The sequence below is a fragment of the Coccomyxa subellipsoidea genome (assembly GCF_000258705.1).
Source record: "Coccomyxa subellipsoidea C-169, whole genome shotgun sequence".
NCBI classification, from domain to species: Eukaryota; Viridiplantae; Chlorophyta; class Trebouxiophyceae; family Coccomyxaceae; genus Coccomyxa; species Coccomyxa subellipsoidea.
This window is the reverse complement of record NW_005178027.1, coordinates 805,399-821,592: the sequence shown is the minus strand read 5'-3', so window position 1 is coordinate 821,592 and position 16,194 is coordinate 805,399. Positions and strand designations below refer to the sequence as shown.

Genomic DNA, 16,194 nt, shown 5'->3' with positions numbered 1-16,194 from the left:
CTTATGACTTGGAAGCCAGGGAAGGGAACAGACATCGAGCAGACAATGGCATTTGTCTGGTGGGGCAAGGGCCTACATCCGGCAGAGGGCGGCAGCTCCTGATAGCTTCTGCACATATCCTGAATACCCCTTGGGGCATCCATGCAGCTAGGAGGACCGCATACAAAGTTGCAGCCCCGACAAAGAAGGCAGCTGGTCTGAGAACCCTCTGCGTCTGCGCACAAGCCCCCACATTGGACGAGTTAGTGATGCATGATTCGCCATCCAATTTTCCTGCTGCTGTCATTGATCAGAGAGCAAAGCTATCGATTTCTTCATCGCTAATCAGTTTACCGTGTCTGAGCGTGGGGATGCAATCATCAAGCCATACAGCGGCATAACTGCAACTGTTGCAGTGGTAAAGATAACGTCTGGCTGCAACCATGCACAGCTGCAGCGACAGACACCTGTCCAAGAGCAATATATGTGATGAGACAATGTCAGCTAGCGGCCAAATGGGTAGGTAGAAGCCAACCAAGAAGCCAAGTTCTTTAGAAGGCTATCACCTCTATCATGCTGGAGATTATGCGATCTCCTCTTGTTTGGTCTCCATATTTTTGTTTCATATGGAGACAGGCCAAACAATATATTATTGGTCTTGCGTGCACCGATTGCAAGATTGCAGCATCGATCTGCAATTCGAAACATGATAGGTCACAAGCGCAGGTGTAATGATCCGTCACCATGACACCATCACGGGTTTGTAACAACACGACTTGTTTGCATGGCATTGAGTTGCTTCCATCGATCTTGAAGGAGACCAGGAAGACAGCTTTCGAACACTTCATACTTCATTTCCCCTCCGAGAGTCGCGATCTTGAACCTCATCTGCTTGCGAGATAAAGCGAGGGACCTGATTCTGCGACTACAGACCAGCAATTCTAGGATTCTTCTGGTGCTGTAACACGTCAGAAACATCAGGATGGCGACGATGGCTCTGCTCAGCGGTGCCCCCACGCTGCTGAAGAACGCCTCGCCTCTGAGCTCCCGCATCAACCGCAGCTCCAGCCTCGTCCCCTGCTCTCGCAGGAACGTGTCTGTGTGCGCCGAGCACAAGCCTAGCTGGCTCCTGGAGAAGCCCAACCGCCTTTGGGAGCTCGACACCACATGGTATCCAGGCGCAGAGGCCCCGAGCTACCTGGACGGTTCTCTGCGTGAGTGCCATCTGCCCGCTTTGTTTATTCACTCTCAACACACAAGACAAGGTTCTGGTTGATCACAAGCGTTTGAATCAATATCTAAACAATTATATCATCCTGAAGTCAAGTTTTCCGGACTCCCTTTGGCACCAGCCCATTAGCTGGGTCCAATGTGCACACCAACACAGCCAAGTTGATAGGGATTTTGTCTCATTTTATGCCGTTCTCTGCAGCCGGAGACCGTGGCTTCGACCCAATGCGCCTGGCTGCCAACCCCAGCACCCTGCCCTGGCTGGTGGAGGGAGAGCTGTACAACGGGTGTGCAATCCCGCCACCTCACCCTGCCCTGGGAATCTTGTGACTTGCACTTGTGCTTCTGTACTTGCACGCTCTTGTGATGCCATTTCATGAGTATGCATGCTGCGATCAGCTGGGGTGAGGATGATGTTTGCATGCAGGCGCGTTGCCATGCTCGCAGTCGCAGGCATCCTCCTTGTAGAGGCCGCAGGCCTGGGCCCCTGGTGGTCTGCCCCCTTCAGGGTGAGACACTCTGCAGAGCAGTTCAGCAAGAAATTCACTGCCTATAATTTCACATGGGGAATATCAGAGCAACTGCAGTGCATCTTCCGCACCCTGGGAGAAGCAAAGCAGATGCAAAAGTGTACCAGCCATGAGATGGCATATTGGCAAACACATATCTGCAAACATATTTGGCCATGACTCAATATCAGTCCACTTTTCAAGTACGGTGTGATAACAATTTAAAGTAATCTTCAAAGAGTCTGTTTATATTTGAAAGTTCTGGTGCAGGTTGACTGGCCGCTGCCGTACTGGCCAGGCGTGGTGGTGTTCCACGCCATCTACGCAGCCTTCGAGGTCAAGAGGTTCGACAACTTCCAGAAGTACGGCGAGGTGGGTGCCAGCACCAACTGCACAGACTCCATCACAGCCACAGTAGATTGCATGGCAATGTCTCTCGAGCAATTATACACCTGATGTAGAATCCGGAGCTGTCCCTCGTATTGATGAAGTGAGACGCACAATACATCTTTGCCAGCCAACAAGGTTGAGTAATTTGATCGCATTTTCACCCGTTCTATCGAGTCCCCTCATGTGAGGATATGTTTCCAGAAAAAGACAGTCAATTTAAGCGCTGTGTGTGCTGGTGCAGACCGGCCTGCTGGGCTTTGTGCCCTTTGACCCCCTGAACATGCGCGATGACTACAAGCGCCAGAGCGAAGTGCGCAATGGAAGGTGAGCTCAAAATACTTCTTTTAGACCCTCATCTGCCACTCTTGGCTACAATGTACCACGCAGTTGCCAGCATCCCGAACGCCTCCATTCAGGGCATCTCTATCCTAACATGTCAACTGGTGCCACTGGCGGGAGCATAAGTTGCTTTCGAAGTTGGCAATATCATTTGAAGGACAAGAATCTTGTTGAGCTGGCGGAAGCTGACGGAAGGTGTGCTGGGTGCTGCCAGGTTGGCGATGCTGGCGTTCATCGGCTTTGCCAGCCAGGCAGCCAACACCGGCAAGGGCCCCCTGGAGAACCTCAAGGACCACATCGCCGACCCCACCCACAACAACAGTGCGCCCCTTGCCCTACCCCACCTTGTTCAACACCTTAAATCAACTCTGATCTGCTGTACCTTTTGGCACCTTTCCTGTTTGTGGTTTTATAGTAGATGCGGCCCTTTGTCTCTTGAAGTTGAAGCCCGTTGTACTCTGCACTGGCATGACTCCCTTCTGTGTTTTTGCACTGTTTGAGAGGCTTGCGCCTCATGCATGCGTGATGAGCTGCCAGGCATTAGATTTGGTATACGCACTGCTAAGCCAGAGTACTGGCACAAATCATTTTTAGTCCGCCCAGAACCATGTGATACTGACCAAATTAGGGACACCGGGTCAGGGCCTGCCCAAGCGACGAATCGAAGGCTAGGGAGCTCAGAGCGATCAAAATGTCCACAATATGATCGATGAGAAGACTCAGATTAGATTTTAGTAGTTGAGTCTTGATTTAAAAAGTCCATGTGCGGACCATCTCTAATTCTGACTGTGGCGGTGCAGTCTTTGCATCCAAGGTGGGCCCAGAGGTGACGCTGGCTGTGATTGCCATCACACTGACCCCCATCGTGCTGGAGGCTCGCAAGCAGCTGGGGGGCGGAGAGAAGGAGGGAGACAACTTCCGCGCACTCCCCTTCCTCTGAACACTTCCCCAGTCCTGGTGCGCAGACACTCCTATAAATCCCCAACAAGGGGAGGAGTGCTTCTGCTGAGCTGCCAAGGAAATGGGCGCATGCCTTGAGAACACAGCCCCCTGTCTGTTGAAGCCCATTGAAGCTTCAGGACAATGGCACGTTGTGCAGATGCGGTGGGCGTCGGAGCAGGCTGTGTTGGATTTGCTGTTGCAAAGAGAGTAGAGGGTTGGCCCTGGTGTGGGGATGCAATACTGTCCTTTGAGAAGAACACGAGAGTCTTGCGGCAAGCTGAAAGTTTTGCTGGTTGCAATTTTGAATCGCGCCATGTACCATGTAATAGCTGTTTTTTGTGTAAGCTTCCGCCGGCTGGGCCTTGTTTGGAATCGATCAGATTCCTAAGAATGGTGTACGAGGGTCCCAGTGAATGTGCCACACAGTGACATCATGATTTCATTCTCTGGTGGTCATCGCAAAGTTGACAAGCTAGAAGCTATATCCGCACATACTTACAGGAAGCAAGCCCTTACAAATTGAAGCCAGCATCTTGCAGGTGTTGAGATTTCCAGGAAAGAAACCCATCAATTTGCACACAACGGTTGACAACCCTGAAATACCTCAAGCTCATTTACTGTCAATGAGGAGAGTATGAATAGCAATGTACATTCCAGAATATTGGATAAAGCCCTCATTCATGCAAGACTTGAAAAACAGCACAAAATGCTAAGAGCGCTCGGCACGACACAGATAAAGACCTCAGGTCTGCGGCCTTATCGGAACAGTTTGAAGTTAATTGAGAAGGCGCAAACCCCACGAAACAGCTACAAGAACAGACCAGACATTTTGATACAGTAGACTTGTACAGAGCAGAAACCACCTGTGCACAGGTCCTCATCGTGTATGGTCTCAAGTCTGCCATTCAGGACAACCATCTGTCTTCTTGCTTGTCAGCGCAGCTGATGACTTGCTGCTGCTTAGGAATTCCCATTGTCATGTGCTTGCATTCAGAGACAGGCAAAGGTGCAATCCCTCGCATGCCCACCCTTGAGGCTCTCTTGAAGTTGATCAACTTCAGGGGAGGTAAAGGGCTGCGGCAGCCTGAGTGTATTCCTCTGATTACTAACTGCTGGTGTCATTTGCTATGGCTGAGGGACGGGCAAAGACCCACCACCCTTGCCGCAGCACCCCCACCCTGGAGGGTCAACATTCCAGGGGAATTTATCAGGGATACATGGGCCTGATCAGGCGGAGATGGGGGATCCGGCAGGGGAGGGGTCGCGCGAGCGCTGGACGGTGTGCAGCATGAGGGAGGCCACAAACACGAGCACCATCTTGGCGTTAACTTCCACCACGTCCTCCCAGAGCAGGAAGATGCAGCAGCCGAGCTTGCGCGCGATGCTGATCACATACTTGGCGTTGAGCTCCCTCTCTCGCGGCGTTCCTCCCGCTGTCACCATTGCCAGGTCTATGCACCGCGGCTCCACCGCCGCCAGCAGATCCACCTGCGCGCGTGGGGGTGCATCTCAGGGGTGGGGCGCTGTTATTCTTACCGGCCGAGACTGCGTGAGAGGCATGCATGCCAAATTGTGCTCCGTGGGCATCTCGGAACCGTTGTCGCAAGCAGTCTGCTGACTGTTTTCTAGTCAAGAAAGCAGGTAAAGCCGACTTCCCTGCTTCCCCCATGCTACATTAAGAGTGAAAGGCATTCGCTTTTTGCTGCCTGAGTCGCTCAAGAAAAACCATCTGTGCAGGCCAGGAACCAGTGATATACAGCACTGTGAGAGTAGCATGGGCCAAAGGCCACATGCGGCAGATTGTGAGTGGGAAGGAGTGCTGACCAGGAAGAGGCCGGATGCGATGGAGCGATCGTGGAAGGAGGAGATGCGGCGCTTCTTGCCGGCAGCCGCCACGCGCGCATTGGCCCAAGACAGGATCTCCAAGTCCAGCTCAGCGTCCGATATCTTTGTCCCCTTGGACGACACCGCCTGTGCAGTTAGCAATCACATCATTCGTCAAGACTCAAAATCTCCACACTACAAGGCGCATGCAAGGGATGGTTCTCATAAGGACAGCACAAGCTTGCCAAGCAGAGGAAGAAGCATGTCTAGCAAAGGTATGCTTCAGAGCATCAGAGCAATAGCTTGCTTGACTGGGCCTGCGCATGTGATGTGGCCAGAAGACTCTAAGTCAATTTACTCGTGACAAAGACCATGGCAATGAAGAGCTATCAGGCATGAGGGGCACACCTGCAGCAGGCCTCGGATGTTGTAGCGCATGAGCTGCCACAGGATCGCGAGCAGCAGCTTGTGCTGGCCATTGATGATGTCAATGCCGCCGATGTTGACCAGCGGCAGGGCCAGCACCTGCCTCGCAATGCGCACCACCTGCCCACACCACATGCAGCATGACCTCCCACTCACCCTCGCCTCAACCTTGCCTCAGCAGCCACGGCCAGCGCACAATACAGCAAATTTGGTCCACCAAGCATGCTCCATGTTTACCATGTTTGAGGGCAAAATCTGCCAGAGTTTTCAGCAGGACAAGAAAGCTGTCAATTAGGCTGGTCCAAAAGCGAACAAGCCCTAACATGACACCGGAAAAGTCTCATGACCAGGCAAAGATAATCCCCAGGGAGAGGCGCGCCTGGTTGCAGTTCTCGATGGACTTGGGCTGCTTGAGGAGGGGCTTGAAGGGGGGCTTGTGCACGGAGGACCAGGCGACGCAGCCGGCAGCGATGGTGTCCAGCACGCGCAGCAGCACATAGCCGTCACGCAGCGACTCCGTAAGGTTCTGGATGTGCACCTCGTTCCGCAGCAGGCTCAGCAGCCACACCCGGAACGTGCGCTCCTCCCGCGAATCCTGCGGAGCAGTCTTGTCTATAAGCAATGCAGACAGACAACGACTTCCAGTATCTCAGCGCTGTGCACATCCTGTGACACGAAATTCTAAGCAACCAATTCGTACCCTTTGCAGTCCTAATCACATCATAGTCTTATTTGCCTTTCTGGTATTATCGTGTCAAGTCGGTCCTGCTCCCTCAGCACCGGCATGCGCTTTAGTGTGTTCCTACATGCTACATGCATGCATGGCAGCCAAGGCGTACGAGGGACAAAACAGAATATGAATGAGAGGGTCTGGACATGAAAGTACTTGCCTGCACATCGTATTCTTCCAGCCACTGCGCGAACTGGCTCATGTGGCCGGCCAGAGCGGCGGCCGCGCGTTCGAGGCCGTGCCGGGCCCGGAACAGCGCCGCTAATAGCACAAGCACCATGTCCGCATTGCCCTCTGCGATGCCGCGCGCCGGCGGCAGCGCCTCGTCAGTCAACGACCGCGCCGCTGTCAACACTGTCTCCGCCCGCGCCACCAGGTCCTTCTCCCTGCGCAAGCGCTGCCCGTTTTAGCAAGCCACTCAAGCTCAGGATCACATGTGCGATGCGGTGTTTGGGAGTTGCTTTTAATGTCCCCAAGCGACTCATTGTCTCACACTCTTCGAGTCCATCCTCCTCACCCACCCTGACAAATGCCCCTTCTGCCAAGACAATTGTGGTGTCACTTGTCATCATCGATGCATTGTCTCCTTGAACTCTACTATGCTGTGCGATACAGAAATGACTTGCAAGCACTGCGGACGAACTGCGTTTTAGGCCAGCAAGGATGAAGCACAGAAGGCTCACTGCAGGCTGACGGCGTCCAGCTTGGGGGCAGCGAGCTGCGATAGCAAGCAGTACAGCGCAGTGGAGTCGGCCAGGTCAGGTCCGAGATCCTTCAGCGGAAGCCAGGCCTCCCAGGCAGGGCCGGCCGCGCCGATGTGGTGCGCGACCCAGCGCAGCAGTAGCTGCTCTGCCGGCACATCAAGCAGCGCTGACATCTCCTCCCCCGGCCGCTGCAGTACTACCGTCTCCGGCACTGATTTGACGCTCACATCCTGGATATGTCGCCACAAACACTTTTAAAGTGCTGATCCACTCAAGAGCCGGGCCGGGTGCATGGAAGAAGGGTGAACATGCTTCACTCATGCCCTCTACCCGGGCCCGTAGGATCACGCGTCACCACAAGGGGACTTGCAATCATGCAAGTCCAGTCTGAAGGCATATGCACCGCACACAGTAGTCAGTAGGATCCCATGCATGTTCGCACCTTGAGGGCTCCTAGCCTGATTATTTGCCATATGCAGCTCCTCACAGCCTCCTCCTGCACAAATAAAATGGTATCGATCAACGATCGGCACGCTCGGATTTGCGGTGTGCAGATAAGAATAAGGGCTAAGTTTAGTAATGAGCAGCACTGGCTTGACTAGAAAAGCCTCACCTTGCCCTCAAAGATGTCTTCTGGTGTGACATCAGCCAGGCTGCACCCCAGGGCTTTCGCTGCGTTGATGCACAAGGCATTGTTCTGCAGGGCCTCCCTCCGTGCTAGCTGAGAGGATGCATCTGCAGGAAGATTGAGCGCGCGCTCGTCCAGAGAGTCCGGTACGCACGAATTCAGCAGTTTACTGCGACACACCAACAAGACATATCGGTTGCCTGTGCAGAGCATGCTCATGCACATTTGCATCAAGACACTGTAGCATCTCTGTTTCTCTGCTGTGCAATGCCACCGATCATGAATGAAATTTTCAATCTGCTGTAGAGCATGTAGACTGGTATGGCTTTTGCTGGCACTGTGCAGAGAGGGACAGGCAAGTGCGGCTCACCAGAGCAAGATGCCGTCTCTGCAAGCGGCAATGAGGGCAGCAGCTGTGGGCTGCAGGGGCAGCACGCCATGCAGCACATCATCTCCTTGCAGGCGGGCATTGATGCAAGTGGCATAGTACTGCATCTCGGTCCGGCCGGGCTCTTGCACCTCTATTGGCGCCGCCCTGTCAGGGATCAGGTCCGCGGCGTTGTCACCTGAGCAGCAGCAGAAAACGTGCTGACAGCCTCCCCAATGAATTTTGTGTCGACTGAGGATGTACCCCTTGTAGGATGGTGAAACTTCAGAGTCGTGCTGTTGTGGACCACCCAACATCCATGCACTGCCCTCTTACATGCATTGCTTGCCACATGCATTGCACAGCAAAGTGTAGCATGCAAGCTACCTGGCTGTTAGCATGTGATATATCAGATCAGCTGCGCACCTGCACTGCTGCTGGGCGTGTCTGCCTTGATGCTGCCGCTGCGGGTGGGCCCCCCGCCGGTGGGGGGCGTGCGGGGGCCCTCCTCTACTGCCGGATCGCCATCAAGGTCCCCTGCGCTGGTGGCCACCTTCCGCAGGGAGGCCCGGCTGGCCGTCAAGTCCAGCGTTGCCTCCTCTTCGCCCTCCACCACCTCTCCAGCCTTCACCGGTGTTTTGCCGGCCCCGGGCCCGGCGTCAGCTGCCGCTGAAGCACCAACCGCTGCCTGTGCTCTGTCATGGTCTTTCTCCGACTCTAGCAGGAGCACGGCCCGCTCCAGGTTGCTAGGGGTGCTGCGACCAGAGGAGCTCGGCGGCGCCAGTGGCTGCCCCTCAGCCAGACGGCTGGTGAGGCGCGAGACTAGTGTCCACTTGGCAGACTCGGCCTCCGAGCTGACATCGCTGCGCGGCGACGCCAGGCTGGCGGGCTTGGAGGCCTCGTTCACACGCACGTCCTCCAGCTTCCAGTCCTCGCCCTCTGTCAACACATGCGCTGCAACATATTAACCCTCGGCTTGCTAATGAGACATGCTTTAAGATCAGAACTGTACAACTGCGGTAGAGAGCGTCAGAAGCATTTGTGCATTTCGCAGCGGTCAGATCATTGCATGCAGCCAGGCACAGAGGAATTCTGTTTCCAAGGTGCACTCCACTGCCAGTGTTGACCAAAAGCCAAGGGCATTTTGGCCACCAGCAGCTGAGAAGCAGGGTACATTCTGTCAGGGTACAATCTGTCAACAAGACAAGCCTACTGAAGTCTGATGATCTTTGGATGTTTCCTTATGTCCCGTTTGAGCTGGAACTACTAGTGTGAGTCAAGCACCGCTAGGAGTCTTCGTTTGGCGTCGATGTCGTCCCTCCTTAGCTTCAGGCACTCCAAGATCAATGATGTGTCCCTGATCTTTGCCGACAGCCACCTCCCTGCCCTTCAGGTTCAGAACATCCAACTCCACATCCTCTTTCTCCTGAACTTGAAGCTCGAGACCCTCGTCGTCATTTATCTCTGAGTCGTCCGGAGAACCTCCTGACGCAGCTGCAAAAGTGCTCAACAGACGGCCTCCCAGAGCCCTCAGGGATGCAGCCATGCTTTCACTGTCTCCTCAGCTTGCACACATTGACATCCACTTTTCAAGGCGACACGGGTTTGACCTCAGCCAAACGCTGCCACCCTTTCGTCAAATCCCCAACCACATTATGCCCTTACAATCTGAGCTTCACTCATCGTAGAGGGCTGCAACTTGCACAACGGCACCCGTTGCATGGTGCGAAGCTGACGCTGGGCCAGTCCTATTTTGGTGCCGCTGAATCATTCTCCCAGGAAGCAAGAAGCCGTCGAACCGATATCTCAGCCAGCGTGTGGTACGACGAATATGGAGACTGTTCCATTATGACAGCAACATCTTACAAAGCCTCTCCCACGAATTGAATAAGCTGGTGGAACGATATTGAGGTCAGGATCCTGTGCAGAGCTTTGTGCCGGTGCCGTACATCAAGAAAGCACGTGTGGTCGGAGAAGGGTTTGATATTTCTGTTTGGAGATGATCATGAGGTGAGATTTGTACAAGTGTTCAGGCGATCGTGGTCATCATAGCAGTTTAAAGCTCGCACCCGACGATAGGGTGATTCCCGTGACCGAAAAGGGGCTCAACAAGTCCCACCACCAGGAGCACGGATGGCTTGGATTACTGCAGCTTGTCTACCCCAGAGTGAGCAGACAGACTTTCAATCGCGGCTAGCCCCTCAAGTGGGGCCGTTGCGTAGTGCACAGCTGAAAGGCTGCTGATTGTGAACTAAAGATGGACCCAAGCAAGCCACGGCCAAAGCTGGGCTCCACCAAGAGCACCAGCAGGCTGAGGAGCTCCAAGTCGCACTTAGACCTTAATGCATTGCAACGCGCTTGGTATGTGCCCCTTCGCACTCGTATGTTGCATTGAGCCGCAATTTGTGTTTGCCCTACTCCTCCAAGACGTGTGCTTCCAGAAGTGCACCGCATTTTGGTTTTGCCCAGATTTTGCTACTGTTGTGTGCATGCACCCATAGTCTTCTTCACCATGCGCCTTTGGTTGCTACTTGATTACAAGCGTGGTGTCACTGCAGGAGTCGGAACAACTTCCCCTGTGCAGCTGACCAGTATGAGCTTGTGAGGGAGATTGGCAAGGGCGCATGTGGATTGGTGCGTCTCGTCCCTCATGGAAACTCTTACTGCCATTCTTGTTGCTTATTGACCTCTGTACTGATGAGCATGAGGTGCAGTGGTGAGTAGCCCTGACGTGGACTTGCAGGTGTGGCTGGCGAAATGCCTGCCGCTAGATGAAGAGGTGGCCCTGAAAATCCTCGAGGCGGATGACTTGAAGTGCCCTCTGGTGAGCAGAAGTCACAGAGTTGCCTCCTTAAAAAGGTTTTTAAAAGGTACCTGGTGTTTAAAGAACAAGTCTGACAACTTCCCTGTGGTCTTTACAGGAGCACATCATGCGCGAGACGCAGATAATGCACGAGATGCGGCACCCGAATGTCATGCCCCTCTACTGCTCCTTTGTGCACAAGGAGCAGCTGTGGATGGTCATGCCTTATGTGGCAGGAGGCTCCTTGTTCGGCATCATCTCTGGCAACTACCCTCAGGTAAGTCAGCTGGAGTTCCTATCAATGAACTGTCCTCCGTGCTGTTGTCAAAGGGCCAGTCTATTTGAGGCGTTGGTCCCTTCTTCCAGGCGTTGTCATGAGAGGCCTCCAAAAGAAAGCTGGGGACCTGACAGATGATAACATCATGCCCTGTGATGCGCAGGGGCTGGAGGAGGAAGTGGTGGCCACTGTGGCTCTGGATGTCTTGCGCGGACTAGAGTACATGCATGCCCACTCCATGATCCACAGAGATGTCAAAGTGCGCATACCCGTGGTGCCATGGTTTTGATGGTTTCTCAACATTTTTGTATGTCAGGTTCTTTGGGTGATGCCGTTCTGACTTGCAGAAGAGAAGCAGCAGCAGACCACGGCAGAAGATGTCTTGACATAGCACGAAATTTGTGTAGGCGGCGAATGTGCTGGTGAACACAGACGGCCGAGTGGTGCTGAGCGACTTTGGGGTGACGGCAAACATGCTGGAGCCGCGCACGCCCTCTCCCAAGGCCACCACCTCCGCGCTCACTCTCAGGGAGATCAGCTCCGTCAAGGACCTCGCCCAGCTGGCGGGCAAGGAGCCTGCATCCGAATCTTCATCTCCATCTACCTCCCAGCAGCGGGCAGATGAGGGTGCAGGGCCAAGCGCGCACCCGGATGTCTCACCTTTTGCTGGGGCGGATCTAGATCTGCCAGGGATCGGGTTGAGCGCGGCCGGCGCGGCGGGGGGCGATATTTCGCAGGAGGAGGGAAGTGGCAGCGGTGGAGGGCAATTCCGGTCTGCGTGGGCGTGCCAGAAGTATCTGGCACGCAACACATTCACCGGGACTCCCTGCTTCATGGCGCCCGAGGTCATGGCCGCCACAGATGACTGCCAGTCGTCAACAGGGTGAGCTTGCCGCTCCCAGCTCCACCTGCCCCACAATGTGTGGAGCCCATGATGCCTGCAGATATCAGCAATTATTCTCAAGATTGCTTGTCGTACGCCTGCTGCCTGTTCTTCATGCAGTCATAGAGCCTGTTTGAAACATCCAGAAGTGCAGCACGTGCCGGTCAAAAGAAACAGTCAACATGCGTGTAGCTTTCTGTGAAATCTGACTGAATGAATGGTCCACCACATCTGAAGGTGTGTACATGTATCGATTGTTGTTATTGGGTGGCTGCAGGTACAACATGGCTGCGGATGTGTGGTCATTTGGAATTTTTCTGGAGGAGCTGGCGCTGGGAAGGGCGCCATATGCACACATGAAGCTGGAATCTGTCATCCTGACTACACTGCATGAGGATGCGCCAGTTTTGGGCAACCAGAAGACCAAGCGCAAGTTCTCAGAGGTGCGCAGTCTGCTGAAGCATGCCTGGCAGCTTGCACAGGGCGCAGGAATGTATGACTTGCTGCAATTGACTGTGTTTGCTGAGTTGACATGCTTGACAGCTTGCGCAGCGCAGGAAATATTTATGGGGTGCCTCCAAAATGGCGTGTTGGCTGAGTGTATATGTTTGGTGCACGCAGGAGCTGCAAGACATTGTGGCGGTGTGTCTGCAGAAAGACCCTTCACAGCGGCCCATCTGTTCTCAGCTGCTCAAGCACAAGTTCTTCAAGGTGCGCTGAGCACCCTTGCCCATCGTTATTTAACCACTGTATGACTTCAGGCACTTGCTTGCAGGCAAGCATGTTTGCTTCATGCAGTGAAGGAAGCGTGCTGGCGTTTGAGCATGCGCCAAGTCTCTTGTCTTATGTGTGTGACCTTAGGCACTCCGAAAGGAAAGTAGTGAGATTGAAAGTCTTCTGTGTCACTCTCATATGTGTCCGTTTGAATTGGTGCAGAAAGCTGAGGACAGCGGGTACCTGGTGAAGTATCTGTTGAATGGCAACAATGGGACGCCATTCAAGGACATGCTGCGCACAGTCACCCGCACACTGCGCTCCTCAGGCTCCTCCCATAAGATTGAGCTGGTGTGTGCCTGCCCTGCACATTGATCTGCTTTCGCAGCCAAAGAAATGTGCTATGCAGCACCCTGCCCTGGAGATCCTAAATTCGTGATGTAGATAATCTTGTGAAAAAAGTCAGTTGCTGGGATGTGCTGGACAAAGTCAGTCTCAATAGCATGCTGCCAGTTGCTTGCTGTGAGGGACATCTCGAAGGGTCCCTATCTTGCATATTCTTGCAGTATGTCTCAAATTTCCATGTCTTGTCCCACTGAAGGGTGTGTGCGTGAGTTTGCAGAAAACGCTGAACGTGTATGCGACGGCGACGCTCTCTGGTGACGTGGCAAATGCGCTGGCGCTCCTCAAGCGCATGACGCGGCCGGCCATGCGCAAGCAGAAATCCGGCCTCCTCATTCCCGCCAAGGAGCTCGCCTGCTGCCATGTGCGGCTCCTTACCTGCTGTTTCATCCTGCCTTTCCTTCCTCCGTATTCCAAAGCACATCGCTCTCCTGTTTAGAGTTGTTGAGAGTTGGTGCCCAGTAATGGGCAATTTCAATGTGATGTCAAGGGGGGCATCAGTACACAGTAGCCATAGCCAGGATCACTGAGCAGAAGGGCAGGGAAGGAGGGGCAGTGTGGGATGATTGAAGGATTGCCGGGGTGCAGGGGGTGGCGTTCACAATAATGCACAAGAGTAGGGGCGGCTACGGAGCAAAGTTTGTGACCGGGAACGGATTCGTGCTGGCACGAGCACAGAAGGCCAAGGCCCGCCGCAAGACCTTCATGCACTGGGCGGACGACACCTTCAGGTGCCTCCTCCGTCTCTCTCTCTACCTGGGCACCAAGATATTCCAATTTTTTCAGCGTCGTTGTCTTGTCATGAGGATTTTCTTGTTCTGGTCAATTTACATGCCATTTTAGCCTTACATGATCAGGCGAAAGTTACAAAAATCTACTAGCCCTTGAGAAGCATTTGCACTAAAGCGGGGGCCTTGGCGTCATGTCCGGTATCAGGCCTGTCCGGGTGCTGAGCTGGGTGTTTTGTTGCAGGCCTGGGCTGAGCCTGCTGGATGCTGGGCTGCCACGTAAGGACAGTGCGGAGGAGAAGATGGCCGAGAAGGACCTGTGGACCGCGCCCAGCTACTTCAACATCACCCTCTGCGGCCTCGGCGACGACTTCGGTGCGCGCCCTAATCTTGTCAACCGGCCCATTGCATGCTGCATGCTCCTCTGCCATACTACCGCATCTGTTGGTCTGAGAACAAAAGGTTACCTGAGTATTTGACCCACGAGGATTGTTGTCTTTGTAAACGGTGTGAATTGGATGTCTCACTCTTGCAGACTCTGGCCTTTGGATACGCTTTACTCTGGATGTCTGACTGATGGGGGTTGTGGTCTTCGGTAATTGTGTATTTTGGACGTCTGACTGATGGGACTTGTGGTGTGGCGCGCTGTGCAGAGCATGAGGAGGTGGAGGCCATCATCCTGCTGATGGACCAGGCGGCAGTGGAGGTATTCCGGGCGGGGGAGGGTGTGTTGGAGCACCCGCGCATGCACGACAGCGCCTCCAGCGTCAGCGGCCACCCGCACCACGCCATCAAGGCCTACGCCATTGAGGACGACTCCGTCTTCGACATGCCCCTCACCGGTCAGACCCTGACGCCCTTTCGTCATTAATTATCCTTCTCATTGGCAGCTGGACGTGCTCCTTATTTTGAGTGCCCTCCTTTGTTTCAAGTCCCTGAGCCTCTGCTTGGGCCTTGGGAGTTTGCCTTTTGGGGCTGCCCCATAGCCATACATTGTTATCTCACCTTTCTCCTGTGGCGATAGTAAGGAGTGCAAATGCTGCAGTGCATTCAGTCATCGCTGTTGATTGTCTTCCGTGTCTGTGCTGCACGGGCGTGCACAGGCGGTGATTCCCTGCAAACTGCTGTTGCCATGGTGCGTGCTGGAGAGTCTGAGGTTCAGCGGTTGTAGCATGTTTGTGAATTGTATCTGTGTCTCTGGTTGTGCAGGCGGACGCGTGTGCCTGAATGCAGCCGCCAACGCGCGGGTGTTCGGCAACACAGCGGCGCAGCCAAGCGAGATCCTGTCGGGCGCCGTGCACTCACCACATGAATTCCAGGTGCGTGCATAATCATGGTCCAGGGAGGCATTTTGTTTACAATAAGATATGACCGCCGGTGGTGTTCACTGAAACGCAATGACGCGGTGCAGGTGCTATATAAGCTGTTGTCGTCGCTGTCGGCGGACCAGGAGGTGGCGCCCGGCGGCAGCGAGGCCGTGCGCAGCAAGCCGGGCGCGGGCGCGCTGTGCCGTCTGGAGGAGCGCGGATCCACCATGCTCTACCGCATGCCCATCTGGCTCTACGATGACGACGAGTAGCTGCCGCCGCGGTGGCAGCCGCCCTGTAGCTGCCCGGCAGCTGTCTGGAGTGTGCGGCTCTGTAGCAACGACTGCAAAGCAGCGGCGCCGTGGCTGCCGCGCTGTGTCTGCGTGGAAGTTGCCTGGAGCATGTGGGTGTCCAACGGCAACGTGTAGCGGTCGCTGTGGAAGCACAGCTGCACGGCAGCTGCGTGCAGCCTGCGACCGGCCTCTAGGCCAGGATCCGGTTTGGTTCAGCGCCATGCCGTGTTGTGCTGTGTAAATGTCATCATGTCCCCAGTATTGCTGGGCTTGCATCTTGAGCAGAGGCTTGCTGGCCCCATTCTGCTGGCAGAGGTGTGGTCAGGCAAGGTGGTTTGGTATATTGCGGGTTTGAGAGGCGTCCAGCAGTGTTGGGTGCAACGCTGCAGGTAACTGGCAAGACAAAGGAGGTGGCTGTGAGGGTGTTGGGTAACCCCTTGGTGTTGAAGCTAGTATGATTTTAACTGAGTCTCGGGGTCAGTCCAATGAAGTCCTGGTTGGATTTAATGTAGATGTCAAGAACATGGCTGCAGGGAAGTGTGTCACGGAGAAAATCTGGGGTCTGCTTTATCTATCAGCTTTTGTGGGTCCAGGAGATGCCTCCGGGGTTGTGGGTCTGCATGTTTCCCGCAGCAGAGGATCTCTGCTTCCCGATGTCACAAGATGGCTTGCCTTAATTTCATTTAGTAGACGCTGCTGTACGTGTGTAGTCTGCATAT

General features: G+C 54.4%; 4 protein-coding genes across 4 annotated transcripts; 2 read left to right on the top strand and 2 right to left on the bottom strand.

Annotated features, from left to right (window-relative positions):
- Positions 1-1,147: 1,147 nt before the first annotated feature.
- COCSUDRAFT_7387 (chlorophyll a/b-binding protein) lies at positions 1,148-3,351 on the top strand (the record flags this gene model as incomplete). Its single annotated transcript, XM_005644682.1, has 7 exons — positions 1,148-1,193; positions 1,412-1,496; positions 1,637-1,718; positions 1,989-2,090; positions 2,350-2,432; positions 2,662-2,768; positions 3,248-3,351. Coding segments are annotated over 7 exons (609 nt in total), but the record flags the coding sequence as incomplete, so codon positions are not given.
- Positions 3,352-3,886: 535 nt separating this feature from the next.
- Positions 3,887-4,596, bottom strand: COCSUDRAFT_34068 (hypothetical protein). The gene has a single exon (XM_005644681.1). It carries the CDS (start codon positions 4,292-4,294, stop codon positions 4,064-4,066), a length of 231 nt encoding a protein of 76 aa, XP_005644738.1. The 5' UTR covers positions 4,295-4,596; the 3' UTR covers positions 3,887-4,063.
- A 20-nt stretch (positions 4,597-4,616) lies between these two features.
- Positions 4,617-9,614, bottom strand: COCSUDRAFT_67525 (hypothetical protein; the record flags this gene model as incomplete). The annotated part of the gene is made up of 11 exons (XM_005644680.1): positions 4,617-4,877; positions 5,214-5,360; positions 5,622-5,759; positions 6,019-6,234; positions 6,536-6,755; positions 7,053-7,303; positions 7,516-7,569; positions 7,687-7,870; positions 8,072-8,267; positions 8,495-9,005; positions 9,447-9,614. 11 exons carry the CDS (start codon positions 9,612-9,614, stop codon positions 4,617-4,619), a joined length of 2,346 nt encoding a protein of 781 aa, XP_005644737.1.
- A 1,016-nt stretch (positions 9,615-10,630) lies between these two features.
- COCSUDRAFT_18685 (kinase-like protein) lies at positions 10,631-12,751 on the top strand (the record flags this gene model as incomplete). The annotated part of the gene is made up of 8 exons (XM_005644679.1): positions 10,631-10,702; positions 10,812-10,892; positions 10,990-11,148; positions 11,312-11,407; positions 11,556-11,609; positions 11,892-12,022; positions 12,309-12,474; positions 12,653-12,751. Coding segments are annotated over 8 exons (858 nt in total), but the record flags the coding sequence as incomplete, so codon positions are not given.
- Between the last annotated feature and the right edge of the window lie 3,443 nt (positions 12,752-16,194).